The sequence below is a fragment of the Vidua chalybeata genome, chromosome Z (genome assembly GCF_026979565.1).
Source record: "Vidua chalybeata isolate OUT-0048 chromosome Z, bVidCha1 merged haplotype, whole genome shotgun sequence".
NCBI lineage: Eukaryota > Metazoa > Chordata > Aves > Passeriformes > Viduidae > Vidua > Vidua chalybeata.
In genome coordinates, this window is record NC_071570.1 from 41,745,935 (window position 1) to 41,762,224 (window position 16,290).

The 16,290-nt window shown below is 40.9% G+C and overlaps 1 protein-coding gene across 5 annotated transcripts in view; it reads right to left on the reverse strand.

Annotated features, from left to right (window-relative positions):
- Positions 1 to 16,290, reverse strand: part of UNC13B (unc-13 homolog B) — a 206,015-nt gene that overhangs the window by 176,437 nt on the left and 13,288 nt on the right. For 4 of the 5 annotated variants that reach the window (XM_053931585.1, XM_053931584.1, XM_053931583.1 and 1 more), the window contains exon 2: positions 3,197 to 3,226. In XM_053931585.1, coding sequence (XP_053787560.1) covers positions 3,197 to 3,226 — 30 coding nt within the window. Of the gene's footprint in view, positions 1 to 3,000; positions 3,081 to 3,196; positions 3,227 to 16,290 lie in introns of those variants that run through there. The other variant, XM_053931586.1, reaches the window with a different exon arrangement.

Consider the following 16,290-nt stretch of genomic DNA (forward strand, 5'->3'; position numbering starts at 1 on the left):
CCAGAGAGGCCTCAGATGAAAAGCCCATATGGGAAGATATCACTGGGTTTAAAGAAGCCAAATGTTCAAAATGTTTTCCACCTGCATCAAATTTTCAATCACAGCTTTTTAGAAATCCATGCCCAAATTAACACAAACACACAACTGTTCACTTGCAGTAAGACAGGGACGAAGAGTGTAAAATCCTAAAGAACATAGACACTTAGTATGATGCTGCTCCTGAAATGCAGACAAGAGGAAGAAGAGACAGTCTGAAGGCATTGGACCCATCATAAACACCAAACAGTGTGAAAAACAAACTTGCAAAACATACATGCAAGAGATTGGGCTGGTCATATCATCTCTTCCCTTCTGACCCAACTACTCTCCAAGTCCCAATTCAGTTTTTCACACATGAGTCTACAAAGAACTTTACAGGCCAGTCAGGGGCAGAAGAAAAACATAAATGTATTGGTAAATGTGCTGAAATGGACCTGAACTAGGAAAACCACATCACACTCACATCTAGACAAGACAGCCTCTATTTAGATGTTTTGCTTTTTATTTTAAATCTGATGAAAAATCCTGGAAGAACTTTTTTCCTAATTTCTGCTATCACTTTGCTAATAAAACCAAAAGCAGCAAAGCACAGACACATTCAAAGTTTGAATATCAGCATGCAAGAAGGAACAAACTCTCTTTTAAGGGGAGTTATTACCCCAGGTCTATCTGTCAGTTTCAAACAGCCTAGAACAAGACATGCTAAATAACCAGAAAGCAGTGTACATATTTTAATATTTCAATGTTCTGCTGCATCTATTCACAGTGTTCAATCTCAAGTCAATTTTAATACTGTCAAAATTTCACATGGAAAACAAAGATGTAACAGCCAAGGTGGCTTCACAAAGGGGAAATCATAGCTGACAAATTTGATGACCTTCTAGGGCTACAGAACTGGTGGATGGGGCAGAGTAACTGATATTGTCTGCTTGGACTTTGCAAAGCATTTGACATTGTCCTGCCCAACATCTTTAAATCAGAGAGCCATGGATTTGATGGATGGAGCACTCTGTGGATAAAGAACTGGCTGGCTGGCCACACCCAAAGACTTGTGGTCAGCGATTCATTGTCCACCTGGTGGCCATTGACAAGTGGTGTCCCTCAGGTGTCAGAACAGGGGCTGATACTGTTCATTATCTTTGTCAGTGACCCAAACAGTGGGATCAGGAGCACCCTCAGCAAGTTCACTGATGACAGCAAGCTGTGTGGTGCAGTCATGCTCTGGAGGGAAGGGATGCCATTCAGAGGGACCTGGACAGGCTGGAGAGGTGGGACTGTGTAAACCTCATGAAGGTGGTTTTTGAGTAACTCAACATAAGCCAGTTGAGAGTGCTCACAGCCCAGAAAGCCAAATGTATCCTGGGATGCAACCAAAGGAGTGTGAGCAGCAGGTCAAAGAAGACAATTCATCCCCTCTACTCTTGTGACATTTCACCTGGATTACTGCATACAGTTCTGGCATCTCCAACATAGGAAGGCCATGCAAGTGCAGATGAGGAAACAAAGTCAGTACGAGAGTGGAGCACCTCCCCTATGAAGACAGGCTCAGGAAGCTGGGGATGTACAGCCTGGTAAAGAGAAGGCTGTGTAGAGATCTCACAGCAATCTTCCAATATCTGAAGGGACCTACAGAGAATCCAGAAAGGGACTCTTCATCAGGGACCATAGTGATAGGACAAGGAGTAATAGGTACAATTTGAAAGAGGGGAAATTTAGTTAGATATTAGGAAGAAATTCTTTACTGTGAGTGATGGTGTTTAGACACTGGCTCAGGTTATCCAAGGAAGTTCTGGATGCCCAATCCTAGTAGTGTTTGAGGCCAGGTAGGATAAGACACTGGGCAACCTGGTCTAGTGGGAGGTGTCCCTTCCCATGGCATGGAACTAGATGATTATTCTTTAAGTCCCTTCCAAATCCTTAACATTCCATGACTGTATGATTGATAATTCTAATGCATCATAGCTGTGGGTTACTATAGCACACCTCAGCATCTAGCTTCCAGTATTCTAACATGAAGGGAAGAAACAGAAATTACATGATCCAGAAGCTCAGGAAGGAGTCAGAGTCACTGAATTGTGATTCCTACATGTCCAATTGTTCATTACTACATTACCCTCCCTGCCTATTTTACTCCTGCATCATCCTGGGACACTGAGCTTGTCAGTGAAACCACACAACTTGGCTGAGTTAAACCTAGTCTAGAGGACAAATCTTTTGCATTTGTGAGCAGGTCTCTAGGGAAAAGATAAAGTACACATTGTCTCCCTTCCAGTCTGGGCACTCAGCTTTCCTTCCCTGGAAATTAGAGGTTGGTGCACAGACAGATCTTGATCTGCCATGGAATATGGATGAGTCCTGGAAAGTCTTCTGCCATAATCTGAGGATGGCTATATCCAAAGAATTAAGCTGAACAATTAAGTTATGAATACAGGTGGGCAACTGTTTCAGATCTAAACACCTGAAGATGTGTTATGCCAGAAGTTTTTATTTACAGGAATTTTATGAAAGTGCTTATTCTTTTGTAAACTGTACATCAAATTTCAATTGATAAATCTATTTGTTGCTAAGGAATTCCTTGCTAGCTTCTGAACCAGAGTGAAAAGAAGTTGCCCAAACTGTAAATTCTGGGTGTTACCAGCTGTTTGTTTTTGGTTTATTTTCCAGACATAAAACCTAGTGGATGGGATTTTAATTCCAAGCACAGCCATTACAGACTGCCACATAAGAGAATGATTCACTCCTGCAGTTCCATCCAGCAACCCCAGTCAGGATTGAGAAGGCACTAAATCCACAGATGCACACACCAGTTCTGCTTAGTGGACACTTTCAGACCCTGTTTTGAACAGGGAAAGAGGCAGGATGAAATGAAGGCCGGGTGGGTGGAGAAGGATAACAGTTAAGGAACACATTTCCTCATTCATCAGCTGTTCAGGTCAGTTTGAGCAGATAGAAGTTTCTTACCATTGTGGCACCAGGTCACAGCCTCAAGTTTTCTACTAACTCAAACTGCCTGGATTCTCAAGGTAGTTTAGGTCACTCCTAAGGAGAACATGAAGGAGCTGAGATGAGGTGGAGAGAAACTGGAGGGAGCAGCACAAACAGCAGTGAGAGAGTTGGAGTCCCCATTGCTGCAAACAAGCAGAAGAGCATGACTTACCTGGTGGTCCATGTAGTTTAGCTTTTTTTACTGTAAAGAGAAAAAAGGAAAAGAACAAAATAAGAGATTGTCAGTGATTTTGTCCTGCTACAGTTTCCTTTGAGTTAAAGCATCACAGTACATCATATTAACTGACAACATCCCCTGCACAGTCCTGGTAGCTGGAAAGTCACACTCAGTTAAACAAATCTGGAGACAAAAACTCCGTTGTACCCCATGGCAGCTCTCTAAAGTGATGCATTTAAAAAAACAATCACAGGCTTAATGTTTGGAAAGCAATGTGATATGTCTAATGCAAAGCAATCTCAACATCACCCCTTTGCAACCAGAAGTTACTGCTGCTTAGCAAGATGTCATTTCATACCAGCTCACTTACAAAGTTACATACAAACACTCTAGAAGAAATAAATAATTCTTTATAAACAAAGTAATTCTCCAAACACTGTATAGCAGAGCACAAATTGAAAATAATCAAGCCTGAATAGTAGTTCTGTAAGTAGCTCTATACTATGACATTGGCAATTAAATTAAATAAGCCAAACAAACAGCAGTGTAAACTCAAATGTCATTTTTACAAGCTCTACTCTGTTAATTCCAGGACAGTATTTATATATAAAAATATAATTGTTAAAACATAAAACAGTATTGGCTCTTATCTCACCAAATGGAGAAGGTCCATGTCTACCTAGGGGAGAATTTGTTTACATTTCCCTTTTGCAAGCTCATATCCTCACTAGAATTGCTAAGTGTAAGCACTAAGAGAAGACATCTCTAGGCTCCAGTTAGCTGTCCCAGTGGCAAACTAACACTAAGAAGAAAACATACTTAACAAGCTAGGAAGCAAGATATACTAGAGAACAAAAATATTTAAAAGCTAGTGCAGCAAAATTTCCTCCAGACAACAGAGCTGCCAATATCTATTAGAGACTCCCAGCGTCCAATTTTCAATATAAAAGTTCTAGAAAGAAATATTAAAAAATATTTTTTTTTTTAAAAATGCCCTGACACCGTTACAGTCAGAGCTGCAACAGAGTGTGATAACAGTCTATTGAGATTGCTATTTGAGAAATTCTCCTGTGCAAGCATTTACAGTCCAGGTAGATGCCCACATGAAAGAAAATGCTGCACCAGGTACATTAGGAACTGTAACTGTTTAAAGGGCTGCAGCTTTCACCTAGACTGACAAGGCCCACAAGCTTTAGGTCCAAAATAAATTGGTTCATTTTCTCCCAGATTCAGGGCCTGATGCACTCCTGATGCTGAACCTAATGGTGCAAGCAAAACATACAGTAGTGTGGGTCACTGCTCTTGACTGAAGATACAGATGCCTTTAAATCTCCAAATCAGTCTGATTAACCACTGAGAAATATGTGGGACAATTTACCCACTTTCTAGGTTCCTTTGCATACCGCACAAAAGCAGACATTTCATCAAATACTGCCCTGAAGTCGACAGGCACCAGCTAGTCTCTGAACCTCCCTGCTCGCCTCCTTTGCAAGAGGCAGGAGACAAAGAAACAAGTGCACGTGCCTGAGGAAAAAAGGCACAAGCAGGCAGTGGCCACACAGGAAGCTTCATCTGGCCGCTCCCTGCTTGTCACAAGCTCCACTACTGTTAGCAGGGAAGCAGAGGAAACCCCAGTGTAGAAATTTGGTATTATTTGCTAAAAAAGCAGCTGGAGTGGGCCACTGGTTCCTAAACACAAAGAGACACAGCCTCTGCAGCAGCAAGATGCAAACTAAGAGACAGATGCCATTTGTACATTACAGTCACAGCCTCTAAATATTCAGAGGTTCCTTTGAGGAAAGGCAGTAAACCCTGCACTGCCTCGGCAGCTGAGGGGGTGCCTGTTTAGGGCTTCAGCAAGAGCAGTCCCACAGATATCCCGGGGAAGCAACCAGACTAAACAAAGATCACAAGCCTGCTGCAGACCCACATGGCAAAAACTGAACCCTTAGCAACTCCCAGGAATGAACACAATGCCTCTAGACAAAGTGCATGTCATAAATTACACCTTTAGCTGCAGAAATAGAACTTACAGCTAAGAGCTGAATCACAAACCTGGGAGTCTTATCTCACCAGTAATTCTTTTGCTTTATCTGCAAGCCTGCACAGCATGTCCAAAAAGTTCCCATGAAAGACTTGGATGTGTTTTTACTTTGTTAGCCCCATGGGAAAGTACTGCAAAAGTGCAGCTCCCAAAACATCCCCCAGGACTGGCTGGGAGACTGCAGGACTCCCCATATAAGAGCTTAAATTTCTGGGAGTTTGGAGCTGGAACAGGCTGCTAGACACTGCTAAGGCCCACCCTGTTTGTCAGCCCAGGGAATCTGCAGGTCAGATGCACTGCACCAAACACCATGCCACAAAGGTCCTCAGCTTTCCAAAGGAACACTACTAAGAAAACTTTTGTATCCACAGCTGCTCCCTCTCCCTGTTAGATCTCCTCTATGCCAAGCTCTCAGGAAGGACTCAAAGTTGAGTTCTGAAGCTCTGGGGAAACCTGATGCATTAGTTAGTCAGAATTACAGCAAAGGCTGAAAAGTCATTGCTACATGATGCAGCACAAAAGTACTTTGAAATCAAACCATATGTAACAGTATATTCTTATAATATAAAATCTCATTTTTATAATATAAAACTTGTACCACAAAATGAAATTATTCTCTAGAGCACCCAGCAAGACCAGGTTTTACAGGTACAGTTGCTCCTGCATTGTCACAAAGCAAAAACCTAAACATAATATAAATTAATGGTTAGATCAGGTATTTCCTGACTCACTCCTAGTTATCCCACTAGAGAGGGATACTCTACAGAGAGCAGTACTCCTGCAGTCTGGGGAAGAAGCATTTTTAAACCAGCTGGAGATGTCAAATTCTGTTCAGTTTCAAATAGCTTCTCTCAGCAAATTGAGCAGCAGACAAAGTCCATCCATTCAGATGCAAAGATTGAACTGTGCCGATCCTATGCCACTGCACAGGATGAGCAGGACACCAGGGAGGGAATGAAAATGATAGACAATTAGAAAGGAAGGCAAGCCCTAGTGCTTTGCACTGCCATGTGCAAGCACTTAATGAAAGAGATGCACAGTGATGCACCTACTCTTCCTGCACACAAAGATCCATTTAATCTCCAAAAAAGACTTGAGCGTATCAGAGACACAGCTATTCCATGGAGTTATTAGAAAGCAGACAAAATTTGAGTAAATATTAAGTTCATCCAGAGATTTTTTTTCTTCCCCCTTGACATCTCTCACCATTTTGGTGTTACTCTAATAGACACAAAATAGAAATTAACTTGGAAGTCTTGCCTGCAACTTAAAAAAAAAACCCATAAAAATAAAATAAAATAAAATAAAATAAAATAAAATAAAATAAAATAAAATAAAATAAAATAAAATAAAATAAAATAAAATAAAATAAAATAAAATAAAATAAAATATTTTTTTAAAAAGCCATACCAAGATTCTAGATGCTCTATAGCCAACACTTACAAAGGACTGGAGGGTCAGACAAACTCCTAAAGACTAGGAAAGGAAAACACAAGCCAGAAATTTTAAAAAAATGTCCAGAATCACTGTGGGAGGATGAGAAAACAACAGCAGAGCATGCACCAGAGTATTCTTAAACTCAGTTCAAAGGAGAAAGCCTTGTTATCCACATAGTTTTCCAACAGTCTGAATGGGTTGTTTTTTTCTGAGCAGGTGCTACATACACCAGTGAGATAATTAAAATTAAGCATGCCAAATTACTGCAAGGCTCAGAAAACACTCTGCTCAAACCTTCTAAGTAGACACATGGTCATATTCAGTTAAAGGGAACCCAAGTGTTCTGAACACCTGCACATCCCAGATCAACTTTAACGCTTGCTTGCAAAGGAGAGGAATGCAACACAGGGAGTGCCTGAGCAGATGGCCAAAAGATTACATTCTAACTAAATCCAGCACATGACTTACCACCCGGTCACCCCCCACAGTAGAACAAAACCTACATCCCTTTGCAGGGGACAATAAAGTGCCGTGGAGGGGCTGTGGGAGAAATTAGAAGAATGGAAGGGCGCAGTTTTAATTACCACTTTTAAAAAGCAATGCAATGCTGAAAGCAGAGCATTCCAAGTGCATTTTCCTGATCAGCTACTTGATAAACAGCTTCCTCCTCTCTGTGAAACACAAATGCAGCATTAATGTGTTTTTGAGAGCACTCTAACTTCTACAGTAACTTTCCCCAGCTGAACAGCAGAATCGATACATATTTCCATTTCACTTTGCTTTTCTCACCTCTTCCAGGTGCTCAGACTTCAGTGTACAGTGACATGCAGCATTAGGTGCAAAGGTTGCTTAAACAACATAAATAAGAGACCACAGCAAGCTGTCGAGACTAAGTCAACACACCAAATTCACACCCATGTGCCCTCTGCAGGCATGCCGAAGGGAGGGGAACCCTTCTGTGCGGGATGGAATGGTTAGGCAGTGCTCCAGCCTTAAATTTTCTATAACTCAGCCTTTGGAAACAATTTTGCTGCCTAAACCTTGCACCAACAGCTATACCCTATCGCAGGGCCAGTCCTACTCACTTCTTGGAAGTTACTGGTAAAATCCACGACAGGCTGGCAAGTGGCTCAAGACTGGCACTTTTAACAAGCACCGCTCTGTCTCTGGAGATCCCACCCTGACACACAAGCACCTTCCACAGAATGGGTCAGGTTGGAAGGGAACACAGTGGGTCATCTGGTCCAACCTCCCTGCTCAAGCAGGGTCATCCCAGAGCACGCAGTACAGGATTGTGTCCAGAGGGTTCTTGAATACCTCCAAGGAAGGAGACTTCACAACCTCTTTCCCTGCCCTAGAGATCAAAACATGCACAGCCTTTGCGCACTCTCATCTTCCACCTGAGGGTGAGGAAACCTTTTTTTTTCCACTACTCAAACCCAAAAGGTGTTCCAGCCTGGAGGAAGCAGAGGCCATAAAGGGACCTCACCTGTGATTCTAACTTGGTCACTATTTTGTTTCATACTATCCCTATTAAAGCCCAGCAGCATCAGTTATGCCATTAACTGCAATAGCAAGAGCCATAGCAGAACAGCAGTACTGACTGTGCCTGAAATTCTTCTCCTCCCTTCATAATTCCTAAGAAAGGAAAAGCAGGATAAAACAGCAGTTTGGTGATTTTCCAAGTCTACTACAAAGATTCAATGTGACAAAGCCACCCTGATATTCCCAGCCTGAGACAGGTGTAAAAAGAAAGGCTCCTCTGCCTTCTCATACATTTACAGTTAAATTATATTCAGAAGGAAGAGATTCCCTGAACTAGCTCAGAGGAAGGATAATTGCACAGGAGACCCCAGGGAGCCACTAGCACTCAGCAGCACCTCAACAGCTTCTGCTGTAACTGCAGAGCCCAGAGCAGAGTCTCCAACTTCCCCCAGTAGAGCTCTGCAGAGCTGGGCTGGTTACTGCAGAAAGGCACCTGCAGCCTCAGGGGCCACTGGGAGACACAGGACCTAAGTCACATTCATTACTTTATACTTTGTTTTTCTGTCAGGCAAAACAAACAACTGGTTTACATATAAACATTGTTCCACTCAAGCAGGGAAGAGAGTACTTCATGCCCCAGTATTCTCTTTGAGAATTACATGATGGAAACACAGTGGGTACCTTCATGGACCAACAGTCCTAAAAGCTGAGATTGAGTTCACAGTACACTGGGGATAACATTCTGTTATTGCTTAATGTGAAAGGAGGGCTGGGCTGATCAGAGAATTGCTCTGCTGCCAGAAGGAAGAGCCACTGCAAAATGCCACTCTGCTTGGTAACTGGCAGACAGCAGGAAAATAGCACAGATTTACAACAGTGTCCAAAGAACTAAGGTTGCTTCTAAGGATAGAATTCTTCTGACTTAGTACTTGAAAAAGTCCTTCAAAAATCCATTACCTCTTTGATTGAGACAACTGTGGGGGAACCCAGATAGCCAAGTTTACCTCAACTGAACCGAGGGATCAATCTGCTTTAATAAGTAGACCTGAATAAATGGTATAGATGCAATATGAGAGCATTAATTTTCAATAGTCCGTAGAAATAAAAAAAAAAAAAAATAAAAAAAAAGCAAAAAAAAAAGCCCAACATTCCACAAAGCACTTACATATTGCATTTTCTAATCACGTAGCAAAAAGCTTTCTTCAATTTGACCACTATGAATGCCCACAGGATAGAGTGACTTGCCTTTCCCAAGGCCTTGGAAACCACATCAAACAAAGGGAAGGATATAGTCCCTTCAGCAACCAGCCATTATTCACATTACTCAAGGATTCTTCTCAGGAAGGGGGTGGGCAAAAGAGAGTTTTTAATCTGTAGTCTGTGATAGTAAATGGATCTACCCAAGAGATTTCTGTATTGCCAGATATCTTGAAAATGAATTAGAATCCTTCCTAATTCACATGAATTGGCATCTTCCTGCTCAGATAATCTGCAAATTCATTACCCTGTCCAGAGGTACACAAAGCTACTAAGTTTATTTGATTTATCATACAATTTCCAACAAACAGCTTTCTACCAGCCACTCCACCCTTCCTGCCCACTGGACAGAGACTGATAGCAGCTGAGACATGTGACTGCAGAGATTCCAAATCTCTGTGCTAAGGGGACACATACTCAGTATTCCCCTTCATGGTCCAGCACCATTTCATACAGGATTTCCAGGAAAGCACTATGTAATGTACACATCCCAGTGACTCCCCCACACTGCCAAACCTCATTAGATGCTTCCCTGCTCCTCTGTAAATTCTCTGGTCAGTTAAGATCCAGGACTTGCATGCACACAAGAGTCACCATCTGCAGGAAGTGAGCAACCCACTTGCTCTCCTCCGTAGTCCAGACACTCCACAACCTGGGGCTCACAGCTAAGTCCCAAGGGGACACTTTTGCATGTTTCTGGTTACTAAAATTGACCCCACCATTTGTTTCTTCACACTTTTCACTTGTACAGGATGAACTTTGGTGAGCAAAGGATTGAAACCTAAGCAGAAAATGTCTAGCATTTATATGTAAAAGCTCTTTATTACAGTCTTGTCTAGATCTCTATTGCTGCCATAGCCCATGAACATGAGAGCAACATAGCACAGTGATGGGATATCTGGACTATTCCCCAGTATTTCATGCACATGAATTTGGGAGAGCTTGCAGGACGACATGATGGCAAATCTATACAAACCTGAGGAAACCCACGGTTAATACACTGTGCTAATCCAATTAGAAAATGAAAGATACACACAACTATTTTGCTTAACTATCCAGTCTGATCCCCTCAGTGAAGCAGGTAATTTCATACCTCCTGCAAATATTGTCACTTTTCAACTCAGCTTTTGCATAAAACTTTGTAAATGTGTACAGCACAGCTCAGCTTGCATCATACCTTCATAGCATTCAATTTCTTCCATCCCTACCAAAATTACTATATAATGTGAACAGAACAAATTAAAAAACTGCATAGGAAACCCTTTCTGTCATTTGCACATATTCCCCACGTTCTCACAGTATACCTGGAGGAGCAGATAAACTCTGCAAATCCTTTGGCAAGAGCTGTTCAGCTGTGGGGGTTATTTTATAATAAAAGTCAGTCTTCATCAGCAAAATAAACCTTCTTTTAAAAGGTTCTACTTCTCTAAAAGGTATTTCATGCAACAGAAGGGGTGACAATTTACTTTCTATTCTGGTTTAATATACTAGGCAGTTAATGCAAGTAGACTTCTAAACACTTTCAATGACAAAATAGATTTAGACAGTTAAGAGACACATCTGGGTTTTGTTTACAGGTTAATCTGTTACCAGATCTGATTTGACATACTGACTTAACATCACACAGGTTTTCAACTTCCTGAACTGAAGGGTTTCGTACATATTCTTGTTTGTTGCATACCTCAAGAACTCACCTGCCTGAAATACTCCTTGAACTATTTCACCACAAAAATTCACAGGTGAAGAAAACACTACTGAAATAAAAAAAAAAAATTAAAAAAAAATTTTAAAAAGCCCACAAACAACAAATAATGCTGCAGAAGATATGGGGATTGCAGTTGTGAACAGTTTTGGACAGAAAAATGAAACATATCTCAAACACAAACTGAATTTTACTAGGGAACTACAGAACAGGAAAAATGGAACTCAAACTATGAATGCAAAACAAGTTGCACTGTGACAGGGAACTAAATTCAAAAGGAAAACTAAAGAGGTCTGCAACTGATTCCTTCCTTGATGCAGACATGAGACTGCTCTCCCAAATTCTTACACCAGCTTTCTCAGGAAAGTAGTATCAGAATGCAAGGTCAGGCTGTTGTTTGTTGGTTTGAAAACAATATTTGAAGTAGAGCAACTAGGACAGGGTTCACAGAGAGGAAGGGAGAGAAGAGATTCACAAAATAACAGTCCCAAAACCCAGAAGTACCCTCATCTCTGAACTTTTAATTAAATACATTGATTTTACTAAAAAGCTAGCACAGAACAGGATCTACGCTGCCAAAATATATACAATACACCATGACCATTCAGCACTGCAGAAGAAATCCAGCATTTTAGAACATGCAGATAATTTTATCCAAAAAAGCCTCAAGAGATCATAACAATAAAATGCTTAAAACATTAATAAGCTATTTGGTAAACCACGGGTCAAATTTTTATTACATTAAACATTAGCACTTAGTGGAACTTCTGCTTTGCAGTAAAAGCTGCAAGAAGTTTACTTACAGCTGATCCCAGAAAAAGCTTCCTGAAAGGCAGTAGGAAGCATTCAATTCATTTCAGATAATGAGCAGCTGAAACAAGCTGGACATTATTGTTTTTTCTGTCCAGATGCGGGAAAAAAAAAAAAAAAAAGTGTATTCATGAACCATACAGCCAAGAAAGTTAGAACCAGATGCTGGAAGCAGTAAAACTAGGAACATGCAGGTCTTGAACTTTAACCTCCTGAAACAGATCTGCACTGCCAGTGAATCCAGAGTGTCAACAGCCCATTAAATATTTTCCAGTTTTCACATTAAATATACTTGGAACCAGAAAAAGTGCAGGAGCTTCTACGTCCAGGCAACTTATGTAGTGAAATGCTGAGCAGGAGAGAGAACAGGTGGCAGTTGAGGAGTGGAATTCCCAACACCAGAATATTCTTCCAGAAGTTCCCATCACTGCAGATGCTCTTCCAGGCTCTGAGTGTATCTAACTCCTTTTCCCTGCTTGCATGGTCCCCCAGGTCAGCTGGCAGGCAGGTAGTCTCAGGACACTTCCCCGGCCAGCACAAAACAGACTGAGTTCAAGTCATCTTTCAGGTGATTACAACAACAATCAAGAATCATAAGCCATCTTCTCTCTGCTTTGGGACTTGCTGAAATGACAGCCTCCCAGTGCCCAAAAATCTTTCCCCTACACAATGCATCTCATTATTGCCCTTAACGGCTGTGCACAAAATGTTTGCTCCAGCTCTCTGGAGCCCCACAGCCAGTGCTGGAGTACAAGGTGCCTCCAGCCTGCACACTGCTCTGCAGAGAGCCCTTTACCTCACTAGTCACCTTTTCAACTTACCTAGCAACAATCACAACCTCAGTACAAACTGACAAGTTAATTCTGGCAAGGCAAGAGTCAGTGTCCTCAGATGCTTATTCAGAACTGTTCTTTGCTCCTTCATAACCTTCTCACAGACACGTTAATATGTACCTGAAATTTCACTTTGGTCCTTGCTGTCACCTCAACAGCCACTTGACTGAGCCACAGGCCCAAGCTCTGAGACACAGTGGATAATTCAAACTACCTTCAGATGGTTTTCTTCACTGAGAAAAGACTCTGAAGTGTCAGTCCTATTTCTCCACAAAGAACCACAACCAAATAACAAGAATATTTACAAGCAAGGTGCATCAGAGACCCTTTCTGTTGTCTCACAGATGTTCTGGTTACTGCGCCTCCCCCTACCAGCACCATGACAATGCCAGTCAGATTTGTAATTCATTGCCCCCAAAATATCAGTTGCTTCAGTAAGTCTGACAGTCTCACTGCTCAAATTAGATGCTAGAGCTCCCAAAAACCACCTTGACATCAATGACATCTTGCACTTGGATCCCAAACCACATGTCTTCTACACCTTCAGCAGGAGTTTGTACTAAGAGAAACCATACCAGGAAAGTGAGGGCTGCAGAACAAGAGCATTAGCCTGTATCTCATCCATACAAACATCTAGACAATTCCCAGAAAAGAGTATGACATGATGATACACCAGTACATACTTGACAAATTAATATGCCCCTAGACTTAGGACCCAGAGGTGACATTTTTGAAAGTAGTTTCATACAGCCTGTTCTACCACCAAACCTCCTCCATCACCAACATAATCAATGCTTAAGGGTGCCAGCAATTACAGGTGAATTCCACTTTGTTATTTCTTCAAAAGCAAGGAGGAATACATGCTTCAGACACCTTATTTCACAGTTTAGCCTTTTTGCTATACATATTTGTTGGCACTTGACAGCAGTATCGTATGTTTTAAAGTAGACAACACAAGCAAACCTGTATCTTTCTGTGTCAAGAAGAAAGGGACTATTAAAGATGCAAGATACTTTGCTACCTGTTTGACACAGCAAACAGAGTCTGGCTTTTTTAAAACCGAAGAGCTTCTTCCCCAACCACAATACAGAAAAGAAAATCCTTCAAATTTTGTGGGGCTCTAAGCAGAGAGCTAAGTACCTTATTACTACCACCAGCAGTCCTCAAGGGCAAATACATACACCTCAGCTGACTGAGTAATCCCTCCTGGTTTTGGCATGACCTAGCACAGGCAGGTGAGCATCACCTCCAACTGATTGGTCTAGATCAGTTATACTTTTCTTGAGAAGTGGGAAAACAAACACAGACTGAAGTTTTGTTATTATCCAAAGTTTACTCTCCAAGGGGCTGGGGAAGCGGAGCGTGGTGATGGAGAAATGGATTTGATACTATTTATGTAACAGAACACCTTGCAAACAAAAAGGAAACTGAGGACTTAGCCAACTTCCCTGATTCCAGAGCTAAATCCACCTATATACATTTACCCTACAAACATTTAAATCAGTTGCTAAAAAGCACAGCTAGGAGAAATCCTTGCAACATCTATTTCTTCCTTTTTGAGTTGACCAACACAGACACATTTCTGGAGATCCACTGAAGTTTCTGCTCAGCAGCTGCTTTGAACTGAGCAGTGAGGACAGGAACAAAATCTCTTATTCAAATCACAGAGATTAAAAAAGATTAATCCTCCTGACACTGGCAACACAGACAGCTCTGTCAGATGACCTGGTTCCCCAACCAAGAGGTGAACTAAGTAGTAATCCAAGTTGCCACACCTCTCCAATAGTCTCCTGCAACCTTAATATTATTAGTCAAAAAACAGATTGGGTGCAGTGTACCAGAGTGAGTTATTGTGTGTCTGACTCCCCAGAAGATGCATTCTATTAGATTGTCCTTTGGTACTTTGCCTCAAGGGGTTCCCTATATGTTACAGATTTCTCCTGAACTTTTAACTGTTTTATGATCAGGAAAGACAGCATCCTACTCCTCAATCTGTGCTTTATCATGGAGAAAAAATAAACATCAACCAAATCTTACAGAATTTTTAAATGTATAAGATATGTACTACTGGACTGAGTAGTAAAGGAGGCTTACAATTTTCAGTGGCATAATATGCCCTTCTTTCAAATTCTGCAAGGTTCAGAAATACATTATTTTAAGTTAGTGGCAGAAATATATTATTTTAAGTTACTGGAAATGCCTTAATTGATTAAGAGAACAAAACCCACACTACTTGATTTTACACAAAACAGATAGCAACTCACATATGCCTCCAGCTGCCAAAGGCGAAGGAAATATGCATAATGAAAGCCATATCCTTGCAGCAGAAGGCAGGAAAAGAGATAGACTGATAATGTATCAAGTCTGCAAGGAGCCAGTCCTAGCTGGTAAACTGATGACAAAGCAGCAGCTCAACTAGTTTACAATAAAAGTGTCTGTGGTGGGATAAAAATTGAAGAGCAAATATAAAAATTATTTTAAAACTTCAAACAAAACTAAAAACCCTTAATAGTTATTCAGAAACCAGATGAATGGAGAAATTGGTTTCTTCAGGTTTGAGGGGGTGGGTAGGTATATTTATTTTGAAAAAAGATACATCTCTCTGCAGAATCATTTCTTCCAAGACACAGAGCACATGCAGCTTCTGCTCAGACATTGTACACAGAGGTAAAAGCCACTTAAATTACTAGAATCTTGCCAGAGTTATTAGGTCAAATCACAGAGCCTGGTCACAGCCAAGGTAACAGCTGCTAGAAGACACAAGTACTGTGGTAGCAAAGAGGAAAGAGCGTAAATGACAGAACAAAACCACTTGTGTGCTTGTCCTTTGGTGTGTGCTTTTCTCCTGTCAATAAAAGTCACCTGAACAGTCTACCCAGTGACTCAGGTTTCTACACTCCCTGTTCAGATTTAGTGTAAACAAGATGCACCCTGGAAAAAGAGTTGCTGACTAACCACACCAGTAGTGATTGCCACCTAATCACAGCCTTGGTCTATTTTCTGGTAGTTTCGATTTAAGTTACAGGATTACAAGCACTCAGCCAACTGGAACACAGCTACTTGTGAAGCAGGACTGAGCACAAGCTTGTCCTGAAAGGCACTTAAATAAAAAAAAATGGTACTAACAAATATCACTGTTCAATTTCAGTGGTATAGCATATTCATCAAAAGAGAAACTCAAAAATAAAGCAACAGCGCATTTGTGGTGGATTCAGTAAATTCTTTTATATATATATGTATGTATATATATATATATATATTTTTTTTTTTTTAAAGCAAAAACATCCCACCACGCTATAGTAAATTATAAGCTTCCAGGAAAAACAGCACCTGTGTTTTCCACACCAAATAATGAAGGAAGATTGGTCTAGCATGAAAAATATTTTTAAGTAAAGTATTAATAAAATCTTATTATTATATTACTTAATATTTACCTGTTTGGCTACACAAACCAGAGAAAATATTAGTATCTAGGAGACAGAAATAAGTTTGACTATGACAATTAAGGAAGAGTAAAAGA